Source organism: Schistocerca nitens, chromosome 1 (genome assembly GCF_023898315.1).
Source record: "Schistocerca nitens isolate TAMUIC-IGC-003100 chromosome 1, iqSchNite1.1, whole genome shotgun sequence".
Classification (NCBI taxonomy): domain Eukaryota; kingdom Metazoa; phylum Arthropoda; class Insecta; order Orthoptera; family Acrididae; genus Schistocerca; species Schistocerca nitens.
The window spans coordinates 1,112,475,184-1,112,494,345 of NC_064614.1; the positions used below are offsets into that span (position 1 = coordinate 1,112,475,184).

The 19,162-nt window shown below is 40.7% G+C and overlaps 1 protein-coding gene across 1 annotated transcript in view; it reads left to right on the forward strand.

Moving 5' to 3' along the window:
• The window catches only part of LOC126231095 (dynein regulatory complex subunit 2), a 60,931-nt gene that overhangs the window by 18,652 nt on the left and 23,117 nt on the right, over nt 1-19,162 (forward strand). The window contains exons 5-6 of the mRNA XM_049942409.1: nt 9,547-9,744; nt 9,847-10,041. Coding sequence (XP_049798366.1) covers nt 9,547-9,744; nt 9,847-10,041 — 393 coding nt within the window. The remainder of the gene's footprint in view (nt 1-9,546; nt 9,745-9,846; nt 10,042-19,162) is intronic.

Consider the following 19,162-nt stretch of genomic DNA (forward strand, 5'->3'; position numbering starts at 1 on the left):
GAGTAGATATTGAATTTCTTTTGATGGAAAACCAAACCATCACAAGCATTCACAGAAATTTATAGAATGTCAATGGGCACCGGGAAATGGATAAAAACATGACAAATTACTGGTTGAAGTGTCTGCCACCAACAAAACGAGGAGAAGGAAATCTGTCTAACCTCTTACATGCAGGCCAGTGGCACACAGCTGTGTCATCTGCCATGTTATAACATGTAGACAATTTAAACTGAAGGGCTACCTGTGGAAGCATCAGTGTGATCTACAAACTAAGCTGCAACCACTACGCTGCTTTCTATGTGTCCATGTCAAATGACAAGCAGTTTGTTCGCATGAATGGCCACTGACAAACTGTGGCCAAGAGTCAGCTGGACCACCCAGTTGCTGACATGCTGCCCAACTCGATACGCTTTACAGCCTGCACCATGTGCATCCTTCCTACCAACACCAACTTTTCTGAATGGTGCAGGTGAGAACTCTCTCTGAAAAATATACTACATTTCCATAACCCCCCCCCCCCCCCACCTCAACTTTCACTAGTCCTTGTAGTCCTTGTCCTCCATCTCTCCATCTACCTATGCCTTCCCAGCTCCCAATCCAGCACCACATAGCATTCTACTTTGCCAACACACCCACTAATATTTTTCCTTTTCTCTACTTTTCTCCTTTCCCACTCCCAACTCCCACTCCTTAAACATCCAGACTGCACCTAGCAGCCCTACCCTGTTCCCACCATGTTGCTGCACACTTCCATAAGCAGTACTACACCTTCACCAACCACTGCTATCCCTCCACCTCCCTGCCCCATGCCTCCTCCTTATCCCCACTGCCTGCACCAGAATGCTACTCCCATCAGGCACAGTTTCTGCCCACAGTCCAGCCACAGTGACTGGAGTTAATAGTCATGTATGTGAGTTTTGTCAATGTGTAGTTTTTTCTATTACAGAAGAAGGCTTTTTGGCCAAAAGCTTAAATGTATAGCAGTCCCTTCATTGTGCCTGTCTGCTCCTCAGTGTCTCCTCCGTAATTGGTAACTAGCAATCTATCCTTTTCATAATATTGTTGTTATTCCATCCTGAACTATGCATTGTTCAAAGATTCCTGTCCGTCATATATGCCTGGGGTGTTATTTGTACAAAATTTGTGTTTGCAGGTGATCTTTGGTCACATTCTTGGTGGCATATTTTCATCGAGGACATTTCAGGAGCTTCTCGGATTTCTCCATTTCAATGGAAAATCAACCCAAGCTGAACACCTACCAATCAACAAATTTGCTCTGTATCTGAAATTCAGGGAAGTTCACAGAAAACATTATTTGTTCTCACTGCTCTAGACAAAATATGACCATTGACAAGCAACTATTACCACGTAAAACAAGAACAGGTTCTGTCATTCACAACCAACAAACCTGACAAATATGGTCTCAAATTCCAGATTGCTACCAATATAGCAACCTCGGAAAAAAGAAAATGCAGATAGGGAAGCAATAACTTGGACAGTATGTCATTATATGCCACAGGGAGGCATTTTAAAATCAAGGAAGAAACTTATCTTCAACTTGCTAAGAAGCTCAAAGAAAAGAAAACATCATTACTTGGTACAATGAAAAACATGTCATGAAATCTCTGATAAGATAAAAAAGCCAGATGCTTAAATACTCTCCACCATTGTACTGCACCTGAATGGGGAACACAGACTCCATCAGGCCTGTTTACCAAGGAAAGAAGAATAAAACTATCATGATGAAATCTTCTCAGGCTTCCATCTGGGTGGCTACATTCAAATTCCATGGTGTTTTGATGAGTGTGACTCTCGTCATCTTCTGGCTGCAGAAGATGATGAGAGTGACATTCATCAATGCAGCCATCCGGGTTCCTAGATGGAAGCCATGAATATTTCATCAGCAGTACACACTAGGAAAGATGACATTCATATGTAAAATGTCAATCTTTTGAGTACATTGGATGCTGAAATACCTATGAGTAAAAACGGAAAGAAGGAGCCTGAATCTGCAACATTTTACAAAGCAACAAACTATGGGGTGGAAGTTGTTGATCAAATGATCCATAAATATACTACAGAAGTTGCTGGACATGGCACTGATAAGTGCACACGTTATCTACAAAATAGTAATGAACAAGAATTTGGAAAGGAAGACATTCATACTTTAAATGCCGAATGAGCTCAAGGGAATGAAAGAGCTGTGAAGAGGAACAGATAAAAGAAGAGGATATTAGACCAAAATCATCCAGAAAGTGGAAGAAGTGCCATATCATCCTCTGCAAGACAACGAGACTAGCAACAGCTGTATAAGGTGCCTCAAAGCTGTGTGCTGAAAATGTATGCATAAATGTGCAGAAAATGTGTGCATAAAACAGAAATTACCTGTGCTAAGTGTGTCTAGTAGATTCCAGTGACTTGAGTAAAAAATACAACACACAGCTGTGTAGAGCGTAATATGTCTCATATGTACTAAATGTGTCTTGAAGGTTCTACATATATCTGATATATGAAAGTCTACAATTTAGGAAATTTGTTCGCATGAGCAACGATAATTCAGTAACACATTTTTTGTTGAAATAAGTAATAATGTATTAATTATAATGTTAAATTATTGTTGTTACAACTCATATTAATGTAGGAATTAACATACACTGAAATAATTTACATGTTTAAGTTGTACATGAAAATATTTTATGTGAGGCCAATGTGCATTCATTTCTTATGGGGGGCTTTCTCAATTCATTGAGCTACCTTCCTCAATCCTGATAGCTCATGATAAAATCATAGTAATCCCCGTCCTTATTAAACTAATAACCCGGCAACAGAACTTCCATTTTGACAACTGTAACCTACTGCTTGTCAAAAAGACACTGCACTATAGCTGAATCACCTGTGGATGTGGCATTTATGGATAGAAGTGAGAGTCTTCACAGACAGATGATATCCTGCCTCTTTTTCCTATGACACCAAGAAGCCCTTGTCACTGTGAAACAGTCTGTACTTCTCCCAGGTAATGAAAAACTCAGCCACAGCATTGTCAGAACTTCACTAAAAAATTATACCTTACTGCAATCCAATGACAGGCATTTCCTATTACATCAGTGACAGATTTAGAAAGCAATCACTATATATATAGAGGGAAACATTCCACGTGGGAAAAATATATATAAAAAACAAAGATGCTGTAACTTACTAAACGAGAAAGTGCTGGTATGTTGATGGACACAATAAAAAACACACAAACACACAAACAAATTTCAAGCTTTCGTAACCCAAGGTTGTTTCATCAGGAAAGAGGGAAGGAGAGGGAAAGACGAAAGGATGTGGGTTTTAAGGGAGAGCGTAAGGAGTCATTCCAATCCCGGGAGCAGAAAGACTTACCTTAGGAGGAAAATAGGACAGCTATACACTCGCGCACTCACACACACACACACACACACACACACACACACACACACACACACACACACACACACATCCGCACATATACAGACACAGGCAGACATATGTAAATGCAGAGAGGTTGGGCAGAGATGTCAGTCGAGGTGGAAATACAGAGGCAAAGATGTTGTTGAATGACAGGTGAGGTACCAGGGGCAGCAGCTTGAAATTAGCAGAGGTGGAGGCCTGGTGGGTAACAGGAAGAGAGAATATATTGAAGGGCAAGTTCCCATCTCCGGAGTTCTGATAGGTTGGTGTCAGTGGGAAGTATCCAGATAACCCAGACGGTGTAACACTGTGCCGAGATGTGCTGGCCGTGCACCAAGGCATGTTTAGCCACAGGGTGATCCTCATTACCAACAACCTTCTATGTGGGAATGACCAGCAGCAAACTGTCCATTCGCATGAACGGACACAGGCAGACAGTGTTTGTTGGTAATGAGGATCACCCTGTGGCTAAACATGCCTTGGTGCACAGCCAGCACATCTTGGCACAGTGTTACACAATCTGGGTTATCTGGATACTTACCACTGACACCAACCTATCAGAACTCCGGAGATGGGAACTTGCCCTTCAATATATTCTCTCTTCCCGTTACCCACCAGGCCTCAACCTCTGCTAATTTCAAGTTGCCGCCCCTCGTACCTCACCTGTCATTCAACAACATCTTTGCCTCTGTACTTCCGCCTTGACTGACGTCTCTGCCCAACCTCTTTGCATTTACATATGTCTGCCTGTGTCTGTATAAGTGTGGATGGATGTGTGTGTGTGTGTGTGTGTGTGTGTGTGTGTGTGTGTGTGTGTGTGTGTGTGAGTGTATACCTGTCCTTTTTTCCCCCTAAGGTAAGTCTTTCTGCTCCCGGGATTGGAATGACTCCTTACCCTCTCCTTTAAAACCCACATCCTTTTGTCTTTCCCTCTCCTTCCCTCTTTCCTGATGAAGCAACCTTGGGTTGCGAAAGCTTGAAGTTTGAGTGTGTGTTTTTTATTGTGCCTATCAACATACCAGTGCTTTCTTGTTTACGTAATGTGCATTATTCTGTGTAGATATGGCAGCTAATAAGCTGTCTATCCACAAATCTGCTCCAGAATGCTGACAATGCTACATACCACAACATTTATGATTTCAACATCGCTTCAATCCCTGTGCCATTTGAGTTCTTCAGCAAGAAGAAAACCCTTTGAACTGAGCAGAAGCACTTATCTCCTGCCTCACTACACTTTTCTACTTTTTCCTCGCTCCATATATTGTTTCTAACCAGTTGCCACAATTCTTTCCTCTCCTTGCCCACCCTGTGGGCAACAACCATTCATAAGCAATCAGTGTCACCAATCAAGCTGGCTCTAAGTAAAAAAGAATATGAAATGATAGTAAAAAATATATGGATACCAATAACACTTTTTTTGTAATAGGTATGTGCTCCATTACATCGCCCACTGAAAAAGAAACAACTGGTGGCAAATTGACAGACATGCAGTTTTAAAAGTGAAGTTGAATCCTGAGAATTGGACATTTTCTTAAACTGATTCATGAGAATAGAATTTCAGCCATGTTTTTAAATTTGGATGTACTCATCTAGTTTCTTTTTTTGCAGCTACCAAGTTTACAATTGCTGTGTAATGAAAGGAATAGAGGTAACCAATCAGTATATAGGAAGTGACTCATCAGTAGGCACATAAGTGAAACTGAAAATGTAAAAGTTAAAACTTTCCCAGTGCATAGATTGTTCCTTGAAATTTCAGGCAAACTTCTGGATGTCTGGAACTTGCTATTATAATATTTAGGTGCAATATCTTCTGACCATCTTCAGACAAATACTGGTAAAAATACACTCCCAATTTAAGACCCACCGGCATGTGCATGGTGTGTCCAGCTGTCACTGTACATGTGGTGCTAGAGCTCATCTGCTTCTGCTGCAAGGAAGTGCTTCATGCTGAGGGCTCTCTGTTGTGAAAGCTCATTTCATCAACATCGGATTGATTATCTTCAAACAATAAAATTGGAGAACAATTCCCACTACACAGAGCCTGAAATTTTTATTATGACTGCATTCCATGCTTTATTTGTCTAGAAACTGCTTTTGTGATTAATAAGGACTTCCGACAGTTGTTTTTTCAATGGTTCATTGATGATGGATTTCTAAAAGTTTGATGTATGGGCCACAACTTTTGTTTCTTTGAATTTCCTCAAATGATCAGTAGAAATACAGTGTTTGGCGACAGCGGACTTGCTGTTTTGGAGGAGGCAAGTATGCCTCTGGTGTTCCATGATGCACTTGTGACAGTGTGTAGCATTTACCCTATACAGTTACATAGAATCTTACAGACTCCAGAGTTGCACAGCTGTAAGTCATCTTTGATAGTTCCTAGAAGCAAGAAGGTTTTTGATAAAAGAAAAAAAAGATCACTTCAACATATGTTTTCTTAATATTCTGCCTGTTTGCAGAGTAACATTTTGACTATCTGGGGAATGAGCTGTTGTCTTGAAGACCTTGTCCTTTTCCTTCTTCTGACATTTGTACGTCTGTAGTGCTTTGTGTACTTAGACAAATATCCATTGTTCAGGAACACAGTTTGATGTTGTTCCAGTTTTGCTTGTAGGTTAGTGGCAGGGGAGATAGTACGAACTCGATAAATCAAGGTATTTAGAATGCCCAATGTTTTTACTGGATGCTGGCAAAAAGTAGCATGGAAATACAACTCTGTATGATCGAGCTTTCGAAATACTGAATGTCCTAATATGCCATCACTCTCACATTGTACCAAGACATCTAAAAACAATGAACAACCTTCTTGCTCCCTCTCCATAGTGAATTTTATGTTTATATGTCTGAAGTCATATGGTGAAGGAACAGAGACAGTCCTAACCATGAGGCTGAACTATAAAAGAATCATTAATGTATTGCCAAAATACTCTTCATCTTACAACACTTGAGTTGATTGCCTGCTTCTCAAAATCTTCCAAAAAAAGGGGAGACAATGGACTGCCAATGGCAACACTCAAATTGTTCAAAAATCTCGTTGTTAAATAAGGAGTATGTCAAGGAGAGTTTGTGCTTGAATAATGCAGTAATTTCAGTCCTAAACCTTTTGCTTATGAGTTACAGCAAGTCTCCCAGAGGCTTTTATTGTAAAAGTGAAAAGACATCAAAAGTTACCAACAAGTCATTATTTCCAAGCTTAAGTGGCTTAAGTCTGCTGCTAAAAATCAGTAGAATTTGATGTAGACATTTGCCTACAATAGGTTTGAGTAAAGATGCTAAACAGTTGGCGAAATCATTATTGCTTACAGTAAGTTGTAAATGTGCACCTTCATTGTAGATCTTACTTGGTCTGTACACCCTAGATGGAAAAGAACTATGTGGTCTCAGCCTCATAATGACCCCTTTCGATAGGAAACTGGAGGTCAAAATGTCCACATGGTTAGCAGGACCCTTATCAATCTTGTGATATGTTAAGTCACATAATAAAGCATTGATCTTATTAATTAATCCTCCAGTGGCATTAGCACAGTTGTGTTACCCTTACCCTCTTTGAGTACTACTGTATCATAACTGCTCTTTGCTGGTGTGGCTCTCATCAACACATGTCATTCCTTTGCTGCACCAGCTACAAGATGGCACACAGCCCCTACAGTGGGGATGATGAAGTTCTTCACTAGAGGTAGTGAAGCAGGTAAGTTAGGACTTCTTGCCACCACAGACACAGTCATATCATCCATAGATTTCCACCTCCAAGTTGATAACATATCATCGAGCAGGAACCTACTGCATCACCCATGATGCAAGTGGCTTATCTTTGCAATATGCCTTGTCATAGCCTTTTTGTGCATCCTGTTGCCTTGAAAAATGTCATACCATCCACTCAGTCCAAACAATGTAAATAATTTTGCTGTAACTTCTAAACACAGATACATATCTTTGGACACACAATCCAGTTCACACTAAGACGAGTCCTTTGTCATATCACTGGCATGCTCGCTTTGTATCTGATGATATTTGCAGCAGTTATATTAATGAAATGTACTATTTTCGAAAAATGTGGAATAATGCCCATGTCCTTGCGACTGAATAAAAATATCAGTGAGCTCAAAAACCTCATTTGTATTTCATGTAAGTCATCTAGTCTCCTTGTTGCTTGATGTGAAACGTTAAAACTTTTCTGGCATACAGATTGCTCCATGAAATTTTGGGTGAACTGCTGGATGTCCATAGCTTGCCATCTTCAGGTGAATATTGTCGAAAATATACTGAGCTTCCCTCATAGCTTGCCATCTTCAGGTGAATATTGTCGAAAATATACTGAGCTTCCCTATTGAAGACCCTGCCTGCACATACACTATGTGATCAAAAGTATCCGGACACCCGCAAAAACATACGTTTTTCATATTAGGTGCATTGTGCTGCCACCTACTGCCAGGTACTACATATCAGTGACGTCAGTAGTCATTAGACATTGTGAGAGAGCAGAAGGAAGCACTCTGCAGAACTCACGGACTTTGAACGTGGACAGGTGATTGGGCGTCCATTGTGTCATACGTCTGTATGCGAGATTTCCACACTCCTAAACATCCCTAGGTCCACTATTTCTGATGGGATAGTGAAGTGGAAACATGAAGGGATACATACAGCACAAAAGCATACAGACCGACCTCGTCTGTTGACTGACAAAGACCGTCGACAGTTGAAGATCCAGACCATCACACAGGAATTCCAAACTGCATCAGGATCCACTGCAAGTACTATGACAGTTAGGCGGGAGGTGAGAAAACTTGGATTTCATGGTCGAGTGGCTGCTCATGAGCCACACATCACGCCAGTAAATGCCAAACAATGCCTAGTTTGGTGCAGGGAGCATAAACATTAGATGATTTAACAGTGGAAAACCATGGTGTGGAGTGGTGAATCACGGTACACAATGTGGCTATCCGATGGCTGGGTGTGGGTATGGCAAATGCCCTGTGAACATCATCTGCCAGCATGTGTAGTGCCAACAGTAAAATTCGGGGGTGGTGGTGTTATGGTGTGGTCATGTTTTTCATGGAGGAGGCTTGCACCCCTTGTAGTTTTGTGTGGCACTATCACAGCAGAGGCCTACATTGTTGTTTTAAGTACCTTCTTGCTTCCCACTGTTGAGTAGCAATTCAGGTATGGCATTGCATCTTTCAACATGATTGAACACCTGTTCATAATGCACAGCCTGTGGCGGAGTGGTTACATGACAATAACATCCCTGTAACAGACTGGCCTGCACAGAGTCCTGACCTGAATCCTATAGAACACCTTTGGGATGTTTTGGAACGTCAACTTCATGCCAGGCCTCACTGACCAACATCAATAGCTCTCCTCAGTGCAGCACTCCATGAAGAATGGGCTGCCATTCCCCAAGAAACCTTCCAGCACCTGATTGAACATCTGCCTGTGAGAACGGACGCTGTCATCATGGCTGAGGGTGGGCCAACACCATATTTAATTCCAGCATTACTGATGGCAGCCGCCACGAACTTTTGTCATTTTCAGCCAGGTGCCTGGATACTTTTGATCACATAGTGTATATGGTGTGCCCAGTTGGCAATATGCAAGCATTGTTAGAGCACATTTGCTTCTGCTGCAAGTCAGTGCATGCGCTGCACCAGTGCTGTCATGATGAAAGCTTGCCTCTCCAATATCAGACTGATCGTTTTCACAAGGTAAAATCACGTTATGACCTCTACTGCCTTCACAGTTTCTTCTCTCAAAACTATTCATTGTCTTCTATTGTAATCCTTTCCTGTTTAATTTGACAACTGCCTAATGCTCCCTTTGAACCTCTTGGCAAACACTGGTTCTTTTACCTTTTCCAGCTCCATTCTCACTTAATATTCTACCTTATGGCAATTTCTTCATTTTTAATCTGCAGTTCATAACTAATAGATTATGAACAGATTCCACATCTGCACTGGGAAATGTTGTGCAGTTTTAAATCTGGTTCAAAATCTCTGCATTACCTTTATGTAATCTGTCTGAAACATTCTGGTATCTCCATTTATCTTCCACTTATACAGATGTAAGTCATATTTGTTGATGATTGTTGGATGATATTTGTGCATGTTTCACTTCCAGTTGCTGAGCGATTTTGAACAAATGCAGGATGAAAAGCGCTCCGTTATTGAGAATATATGGAGAGACTTTCAACAAGTTCTCAGAAATTATTTTTCAGAAACTGAAAACAGACGTTCACATTATCATATGCTGAAATCCCAAGACAGTGAAAGTACTAAAACAATTAATGATTGCAACATGAAGATTAATTTGCTGACAGTAAGTTTAATAAGCACATAACTTTCTCATTTGTCTAATAAACAAAGGTATATTACCATTTGGCTAAAAACGTTCATGTTGCTACATTTACATTCCATGTAGGAACAAGTTGCTGCATTGAAGCTTCAGCTGACTACATTAAAAAGTGAACAGAATAAGAAAAAGGCTGATCTAATAGAAGAGCAGGAACATTGGCAGAAATCTTTTTGGGATATGAGGGTTAAATTAAGTAATGAAAAGAAGCTAGATGAAAAACAAATGTTGCTCATGGTTACTTGCAGTAACAATACCATCAATGTAAGTTGGTCATCATGTTCACCAAATAGTACTATTGTGTTCCAAATACAGTTGTCTTAAATATCAAATAGTACAATACTTTCATTTATTATACAGAACTGTGATTGTTGTGTGGTTGTGTAAGCTACACAAGGCAAACAAATGGTTTAACATGGAATTTCACGTATTTTTACTTGCACTTTTATTTCTTTTACTTGCACCTTCATAACTCAGATATCAAGAATGAATGCAGAATAAATAAATGAATCAAACAGTACTTGTTTGGCATCTAACTGACAAGTTTGATGTTAACTTCCACTGAGTCCATTTGTACATTTGTTGATAGCATTCTGTAGATCCTATTAAAAAGGAGGACCTTCAGGGGTATGAAACAAGTCAGGATCAACATTAACAAAGGACAATCAAACCACAAACTTAATCAGTACACTGTATTAGTAATAAATTTTCACTATAATTCAAAATGCTGTTCATGCATTATCTATTTATTTACTCAAATAACCATTTTGGAAAGTATGGTAAAACAACTTTGGCTTTGGTTTTTTTGTTTAATTTTCTTTGCGCCCAGGCTTTCTGTATCCTTTGAGGGTGTTCTTTTTCTTCATGAGTCAACTTCCTTCCATCGGCTGGCCTCTTTCTTTTCTTTTGTGTTGCTTCTCTGAAAAGTTTTGTTGTCTATTTTATCCATTCAAATTCCAGTGTTTTTCACATCTTTGTTAATTTCAGAGAACCATGTGGGTTTGTAGCTGTTAAGTAAGGTGAAGATCTGCTCAGTTAATCTGTTATCATCCATTCAGTATAAGTGTCCATAAAACTGATTATTTATACTCGAGTGTAGAAAGCATTTGCCTGAACTGATGGAGATGGGGAGGGAATAGAAAAGAATGTAAGGAGGAGAAAGCAGGAAAAGAGTACAGAGGTGGAGAGACAGTTTCCATCTGCATACTTAAGAGGAACTTGTGCTGGAAGGGGGTATCCAAAAAGTCACATACTAAAGCAGCTGTTGAAGTCATTTATATTGTGGTGTCAAGTTTGCTGCAATTTGGTGGTGGCATTTATGCAGATAGACAGTTGGTTACTTATCATGCCCACATAGAATGCTGTACAGTAATTGCATCGTAGCTGATATATAACATGGTTGCTTTCACATGTGAGCCCGTCTTTAATTGAGTAAGAAACACCTGTAACTGGGCTGTGGCAGGAGGTGCATCGCAGATGTGTGGGGTGAGTCTTGCACCTGGGCCGATCCCTGGAAATGACCCATGGGTGCAGGATTGGGAGTAGGTTTGGAAGAGTGATGCACAAGGATATTCTGTAGGTTTGGTAGGCAGCGGGACACTACTTTGTGGAACGTGGATAGGATTTTGGGTAGGATATCCCATATCTGAAGAGGTAATGAGAGTTAGTCAAAGCCCTGGTGGAGGATGTGGTTGAGGCTTTCAAGGCAAGAATGATACTGGGTATCAGAGGAGTGCTGGTTAACAGTTTTACTGGTGTCAGAGGAGTAGATGGTGTGGGAAATTTGTTTATGGATGAGCTAAACAGAATATTGTGTGTCAGTAAAGATCTGGTTAGGTTATCAGTAAATTTCGACAACTCCTGCTTTTCACTGCAGATGCAGCATCCATCGATGGCAAGAATGTGAGGAAGAGATTTTTGACATGGAAAACATGACAGCTGTCAAAGTGGAGGTACTGTTGGTGGTTGGTATGCTTGTTATGGACAGACATATTTACAGAGCCAGAGATGTGAGGTTATGGAGGAAAGAGCTGTGAGTTCAGATCTTGAAAATTTCATCAGTGCATGTAAACCAGACAAGAGGTTTTAGACATTGACTGGATAGGAAGCATTCTTCCAGATGATTCATAAAAAGTTTGGCACAGGATGGTACCATACAAGTACAAATGGCAATGCCACATATTTGTTTGTAGACTTGGCCTTCAAAACTGAAATAATTGTGCATCAGGATGTGGTTGGTTAGGAGGATCATGGAAGATGTAGTTGTTTTGGTAGTGTTGGATGTTGGGAAAGGTAATGTTCTATGACTGTAAGGCCATGGGCATGGGGGATGTTGGCGTACAATGATGTTGGGTCCAAAGTGACCAAAAAGGGGTCAAGTGGTAAAGGGCCAGGAACTGTGGAGAGATTGTGAAGAAAGTGAGCAGTGTCTAGATTATAGATGGGATGTTACAGACTATAGTTTCAAGGTGTTGGTCAACGAAGGCAGAGGTTCTTTCTGTGGGATAATTGTACCCAGCCACAATGGGACAACAATTAGGGAGACTTGTCATTGGGTTTGTGGAGTTTGGAGAGTGGGTAAAATGTACAAGAGTGGTAGTAATTGTTGCTGTAATGAGGAGGGAGATGGACTCAGGTGTCGGTTTTGGGATAGACCTATGGCCTTGAGGAGCTGCTTGAGGTCATGTTGGACTTCTGGGAGGGGATCAGGGTTGTAAGGTTTGTATAGAGAAGTGTCAGAATGTTGGCAGAGACACTAAGCCATTTATCACAATGACTCAGGAAGGATGATAAGGTCTGATTGTTTTCCAGGTTTCAGATAGTAGAGTGCTTCATAGGAGTGATATTGGACTCAATGGGGAGGGATTTAGGAAAGAAAGGTGAGGGCAGGTTATACGTGAGGAGTTTCTGAAGACTGTCAGGGGATGACTGGGTGAAAGGGGAGGAGGATCGTGGGTGGAGTGCTGTTCGAACTGTTTTGAACGAGGTTCTATATGGGGTAATGAAAAGAAGGTCCTCTACAAGCCCATCATGGTGGAAATTAGGTTTGGCAATGAAGATTGACTATAGATAGTCCCATGTGGGCATGAGACAGCTGTAACTGGGACAGCTTCCTCTGATAGTGCTGGGAATGCTGTTCCAGCTGTTGAAGGGCAGGAGTTTCTGTTGCAGCAATCACGTTCAGGTGGTTGGGGTCACGGGGTAAAAGGATTTTACAATAAGTGTTGAGGCTGTCAAGTATGGTTTGAGCTTGGATTGTGTGGTCGTAAAGGACCAGATTGGTGAGGGTGAAGGACTCATGGAATTGGAAAAGGTGGAGGTTCTTGCTGTAGGATGGGTGACAGCCTGGGATGCCAGTTTTAATGGTAAGCCCATTAGGTGGGATACCATGTGCCAGACAGGATTTTAGAAAGAGAATGTGTAGTTGATGAGGGTGAGGGACTCATGGAATTGGAAAAGGTGGAGAAGGTTCTTGCAGTAGGATGGGTGACAGCCTGGGATGCCAATTTTAAGGGTAAGCTCATTAGGTGGGATACCATGTGCCAGACAGGATTCTAGAAAGAGGATGTGTAATTGTTGGAGTTTTGTGAGGGCAAAAGAGAGTTTTTGAAATTGGTAAAGGTAGAATGAGCAAGGATTCACAGTAGGATGGTCAGGAAACAAAAGGAATAATTAAAAGTTTATTAAAAATCGTTGAAAATAATAAGGTTGTTGCTGAAGTGTTTTAAGGTATAGAGAGCTACACAGAAAGTTCAGAAAATGTTTTAAAGGAGCAGTATGTACTGGGCATAATCATAAATAAATAAATTCGATTACAAATTGCTATGCATGACAGTAAGAAACACATGAATTCATAAATAAACTTTTGCTATTGTACAATGAGATTGTAAATATACATGCACAACTGGCTAATGGTTAAGCTGGGTAGCAAGATTCGGTAGAGGAGACTATGTGAAAAACCACAGTGGAATTAAATATTCGAAAAGGGTGTATTGCCACATGAGCACGGAGCTGTAGCACTGCACTGTTTAGGGTGGCTTGCCGTAACAACAGTGGATATTCAAATTGTGCTATAGAGGGTGGCTGGAGTGTGTTCTAAAGGAAGGTACTGTAGAGGAGAATACAGAAATATTAAGGAATAAAGAATGGACAATGAGCTGTATGTGTAAAGAGAGATGTAACAAAGGTAAAAGGGTATGGGAAGGAAACATAAAGAGATACAGTAACAAAGATAGAAGGGAATGGGAGGAAAAAGCCGAATTGGCAGTGTTTAACAATAGTGGAAATTTCTGGATGGAGCAAGACATAAAATAAGGGAAAGGCAATGACTCTCCCATAATGGATGAATGTGTGATGCACAGAAATACGCAATAGGAAAAATCAGTCCTATAATTAGTTTAAAATTACTTCATAGTTGAGGTCTGTCATTTGCCACTACTGCGTCGCCACATCAGCTTCCTGCTACCAGTCGGTTACAGGTGACACACAAACATGGCAAGTCACTTCGCAAATGCTGTTAATGTGCAAAGCAGAGCAATGTTTGTAGTGACTGCTGCAAGGTATGTCGGAAATGGGAGATGCTCTGTCGACAGTTGATTTTAAGAAACCAATGACTGAACTGTGGCAGGAAATGTGTTTTGTAACCCAAAATTTAAACTCATGTTCCAAGCTAACAACAACATCATGACATGTAATGTATTGGAGACAGCCATGGGCAACAATCTGTGGCAGAACTAAAATCATGACTGCTTTCTTCACTGTTATTAAAGCTAACCTCTACAAGCAAACTCGAGACAGAAAAAAGTTCAGTTTCAGCATTGAAAGCAAACTGTAAATTCTTGCTAGCATTGCTTATCTGAAACCATCCCCTCACTGGATACATGAGCTATTGTGTCAAAAACCAAGGAGTAGTCCTTGTTGGCACTTGGTTGCAGATTATAGATGACAAAGGCAGATTCCAAATGAAAAAGAATGATTGATAGAAAAATAAGAGCATATAAAAAAGTCAGTATGAAGATGCAAATGATGTGGCAAAGAATTAGGAATAAAAATACATTTAAACCAATTACTTGAATAAAAATGATAATAAACTTTTTGGATTAGATTTAGAAATAAAAAAGGTCATGACATTTGCTGGTTTTCGAACTTAAGACCTTCAGTGACAGGTTAATAATTACACTACCCACTGCACTAAAGTACAACACAAAATCAACTTGTTATATTTTTTACTCTGATCACCCAGTCGCAGAGATGAATTGCAGCCTTGAAAAACTGAGTTTCATGCAGTCATGTGAAGCTTATGTAGTATCAGCCAATCCCTGTTATTATGATAGTTGCTTATGTGGCTGTGAATTGCATCTCCTTGTATCCTTCCCTATACTCTTCTCACCTCCATCAGTTCAGGCAGTTGCTTTCAATAAATGAGTATCAGTAATCAGTCTTACAATGACCACAAAAGTGAGCATTTGGGTGCCTGTGTGGTTGTTTGTGGGAATGTGTATATTTGCACTAGAAATGAAATCAGCGTGTGGCATTGTTGGCTGGGAGGCCCCATCCAGGGAAGTTCGGCTGCCGAGGACAAGTCTTATTTCAGTCAATGCCACATTGGATGACTTGCATGCTGGTGATGAGGATGATATGATGATGAGGACAACACAAGACCCCGTCCACGAGCGGAGAAATTTCCAACCCAGCTGGGAATCGAACCTGGGCCCGCTGCATGGGAGGCAAGCATGTTACCACTCAGCTAAGCAGGTGACTTCGCACTATAAAAAGAGCTGTTACTCATAATCTAGTGTAAATGCTGTGCAGGGGGTCCAAGTGGAGACTCTCCTCTGTGAGATCTGGACAGCAGCTGAGAAACTATGAGTGCCTTTGATGACAATAAAATGTTATTAGAGTTCGATAATTTATTCAAAATATTTACAATTCATTACTCTCCCACACCAGCCTTGACTGATGCTTCATTCTGCTGCATGTTGGATTCTAGCTAATGTCTGTTTAGTCAGCTCAGCATCTGCACGTCCAGGCGATAGTGTTAGTGAGCTCGGCGCCACAGCGAGTTGCTGGCTGGCCAGTGGTGGTCATGGTTCAAATGGCTCTGAACACTATGGGACTTAACTGCTGAGGTCATCAGTCCCCTAGAACTTAGAACTACTTAAAGCTAACTAACCTAAGGACATCACACACATCCATGCCTGAGGCAGGATTCGAACCTGCGACCGTAGCGGTCGCGCAGTTTCAGACTGTAGTGCCTAGAACCGCTCGGCAGTGGTGGTCATGCTCAGCACAAAAATATGATCTCTCATTAGCTGTTGGAATGTTCTTGGTTCCATTCCAAATTCTACTATCACCCATTAGCAATGTGCCTGGTGTTGGTAGCTGTGTACTTGGTTGATCGCTTCCCTATTGCCTGGTAGGTTTATCTGGAGGCACGTGGGTGTTGAACAGGAAATAGATCCCAAGAGGCCATATTACTGGCTTCTGCATTGAAGTTCAGTGCTGGCAGCACACTGTGATGTGGTGTTGTTGGAAGACAGTCAGAGTCTCCATCAGTAGATGGTAGGCGGCAAGCAGTGTGGAGTATATCAGGTGAAGACCTTCATCTCAATCACATCTTCCGCTGGTTCATAGACTGGAGCATCAAGGACATAGATCTACTACAGTATTGTTATCATAGAATCAAGTGCTATTACTGCTGCAAAATACTAATGCGAATTCTTTACAGACGTATGGAAAAACTGGTAGAAACCGACCTCGGGGCAGATCAGTTTGGGTTTTGTAGACATGTTGGAACATGCGAGGCAATACTTATCTTAGAAAATAGATTAAGGAAAGGCAAACCTATGATTCTAGCATTTGTAGACTTAGAGAAAGCTTTTGACAATGTTGACTGGAATACTCTCTTTCAAATTCTGAAGGTGGCAGGGGTAAAATACAGGGAGCGAAAGGCTATTTACAATTTGTACAGAAACCAGATGGCAGTTAGAAGAGTCAAGGGACATGAAAGGGAAGCAGTGGTTGGGAATGGAGTGAGACAGGGTTGTAGCCTCTCCCAGTGTTATTCCATCTCTATATTGAGCAAGCAGTGAAGGAAACAAAAGAAACATTCAGAGTAGGAATTAAAATCCATAGGGAAGAAATAAAAACTTTGAGGTTCGCCGATGACTTTGTAATTCTGTCAGAGACAGAAAAGGACTTGGAAGAGCAGTTGAACGGAATGGATAGTGTCTTGAAGGGAGGATATAAGATGAACATTAACAAAAGCAAAACGAGGATAATGGAATGCAGTCGAATTAAGTCGGGTGATACTGAGGGAATTAGATTAGGAAATGAGACACTTAAAGTAGTAAAGGAGTTTTGCTATTTGGGGAGCAAAATAACTGATGATGGTCGAAGTAGAGAGGATATAAAATGTAGACTGGCAATGGCAAGGAAAGCTTTTCTGAAGAAGAGAAATTTGTTAACATCGAGTATAGATTAAAGTGTAAGGAAATCGTTTCCGAAAGTATTAGTATGGAGTGTAGCCATGTATGGAAGTGAAACATGGATGACAAATAATTTAGACAAGAAGAAAATAGAAGCTTTTGAAATGTGGTGCTACAGAAGAATGCTGAAGATTAGATGGGTAGATCACATAACTAATGAGGAGGTATTGAATAGGATTGGGGAGAAGAGAAGTTTGTGGCACAACTTGACTAGAAGGAGGAATCGGTTGGTAGGACATGTTCTGAGGCATCAAGGGATCACCAATTTAGTATTGGAGGGCAGCGTGGAGGGTAAAAATCGTAGAGGGAGACCAAGAGATGAATACACCAAGCAGATTCAGAAGGATGTAGGTTGCAGTAGGTACTGGGAGATGAAGAAGCTTGCACAGGATAGAGTAACATGGAGAGCTGCATCAAACCAGTCTCTGGACTGAAGACCACAACAACAGCAACATACTGTGAATACTGTCGATCCCAGTGATCAGCTCACGAGAGTTGGAATACTGTAGTATTTACAAGGAGCTAATGTGACGCTATGACGTGAAGCTTACTTCTTAATGACAGCATGTGTCCTCCTTATTCTGCTGTGTTCACTTAACAGGCTGTGTTAACTGTTGTATCAAGTCCCTGCTATGTGTTCACTTGCTTTGTGGAGATATAAGTACCGAAAATTATTTCAGTTTTGTTTTTATTTGTTACTAATTCATTTTTTAGTGACTGTATTGAAATATCCACCATTGTCTGTGTTTACCTTTTCACTTTGGCTGTATTAGGATTGGTCAGTATGAGCGTTGTACCATCAGCATATATTACATCTTGTAGGACAAAGAACTAGATTGATCATTCACATACATTACAAGGAAAAAAGGGCCCAGGACAGAATCTTGTAGTACTCCTGTAGTAACAGCCAGGGCATTTGATGTACAATTATTTTCGTTGACAGCTTGTTTCCTATCTGAGAGATACAAATTAATTAGTGGTAGTTCATTACCATCAAGTTCATATTTTTCCAAATTTAGATATTAGAATATCATATGATATGGTGTCAGGTACTTTACTCAGATTGAGAAACCTAGCACAGGCCAAAGAATGGCTTTCAGAACATTCCAGAACATTTGTTACCAGTGATTTTACTACATGTAGCAAGGAACAGATTGTCTTATTGTACTCAAAGTAGCTTCATAATTGGTCATTTGTGCAGTGTTCTACGGCACTTAGACATTACAGGAATGAGGAATATTGACCTGTAACTGTCCCGATTGTTTTTATCTTCCTTCTTCTAAACTAGGACGACAATTGTGGACTTCAAGGCATTAAGGAATTTTCCAACTTGAAACATGTAGTTTATAAAGAAAATCAAAGAAAACACTATAGTATCACTGATGTATTTTAGGATGTAATTTGAAAAGCCATAAATATAATCAATATGTGAGTTACCTGGATTAGATACAGTTTGGTGTACAATCTTTCAACAGACTTGAATCCACTTAAAAGTAATGTGCCTCAAATCAGATGGGCCTTTATTGTTCAAAGTACCTTCAGAATTATGTAAAACATTCTAGGTTTTCTTGCTGCATCAATTTGGGATAAAATCTTGAGCTTTTGATGATAGCCTTCATCACCATTGTCAGGACTGTCATCACTGTTGCTGTGGTGGCCTTATATAGCACATAGACAGCTTCTGATTAGTCGGCTTGAAGTTGGTCAGCGATTAAATACTGCTGTCACAGATGGTGTCAGTGTCTGTGCCGGTGGTGCCAGTGCTTCTTTGGGAATGTAAACACTTCAAGGAATGTCTCCGCTGCTTCTCTGCACTGAGCGCTCGTTTCCATGCACCGCTCAGGTAATATCCGCTATCATGGTTAAAGTTCTTCTCTCTCATTTTTATTTCAACAGCC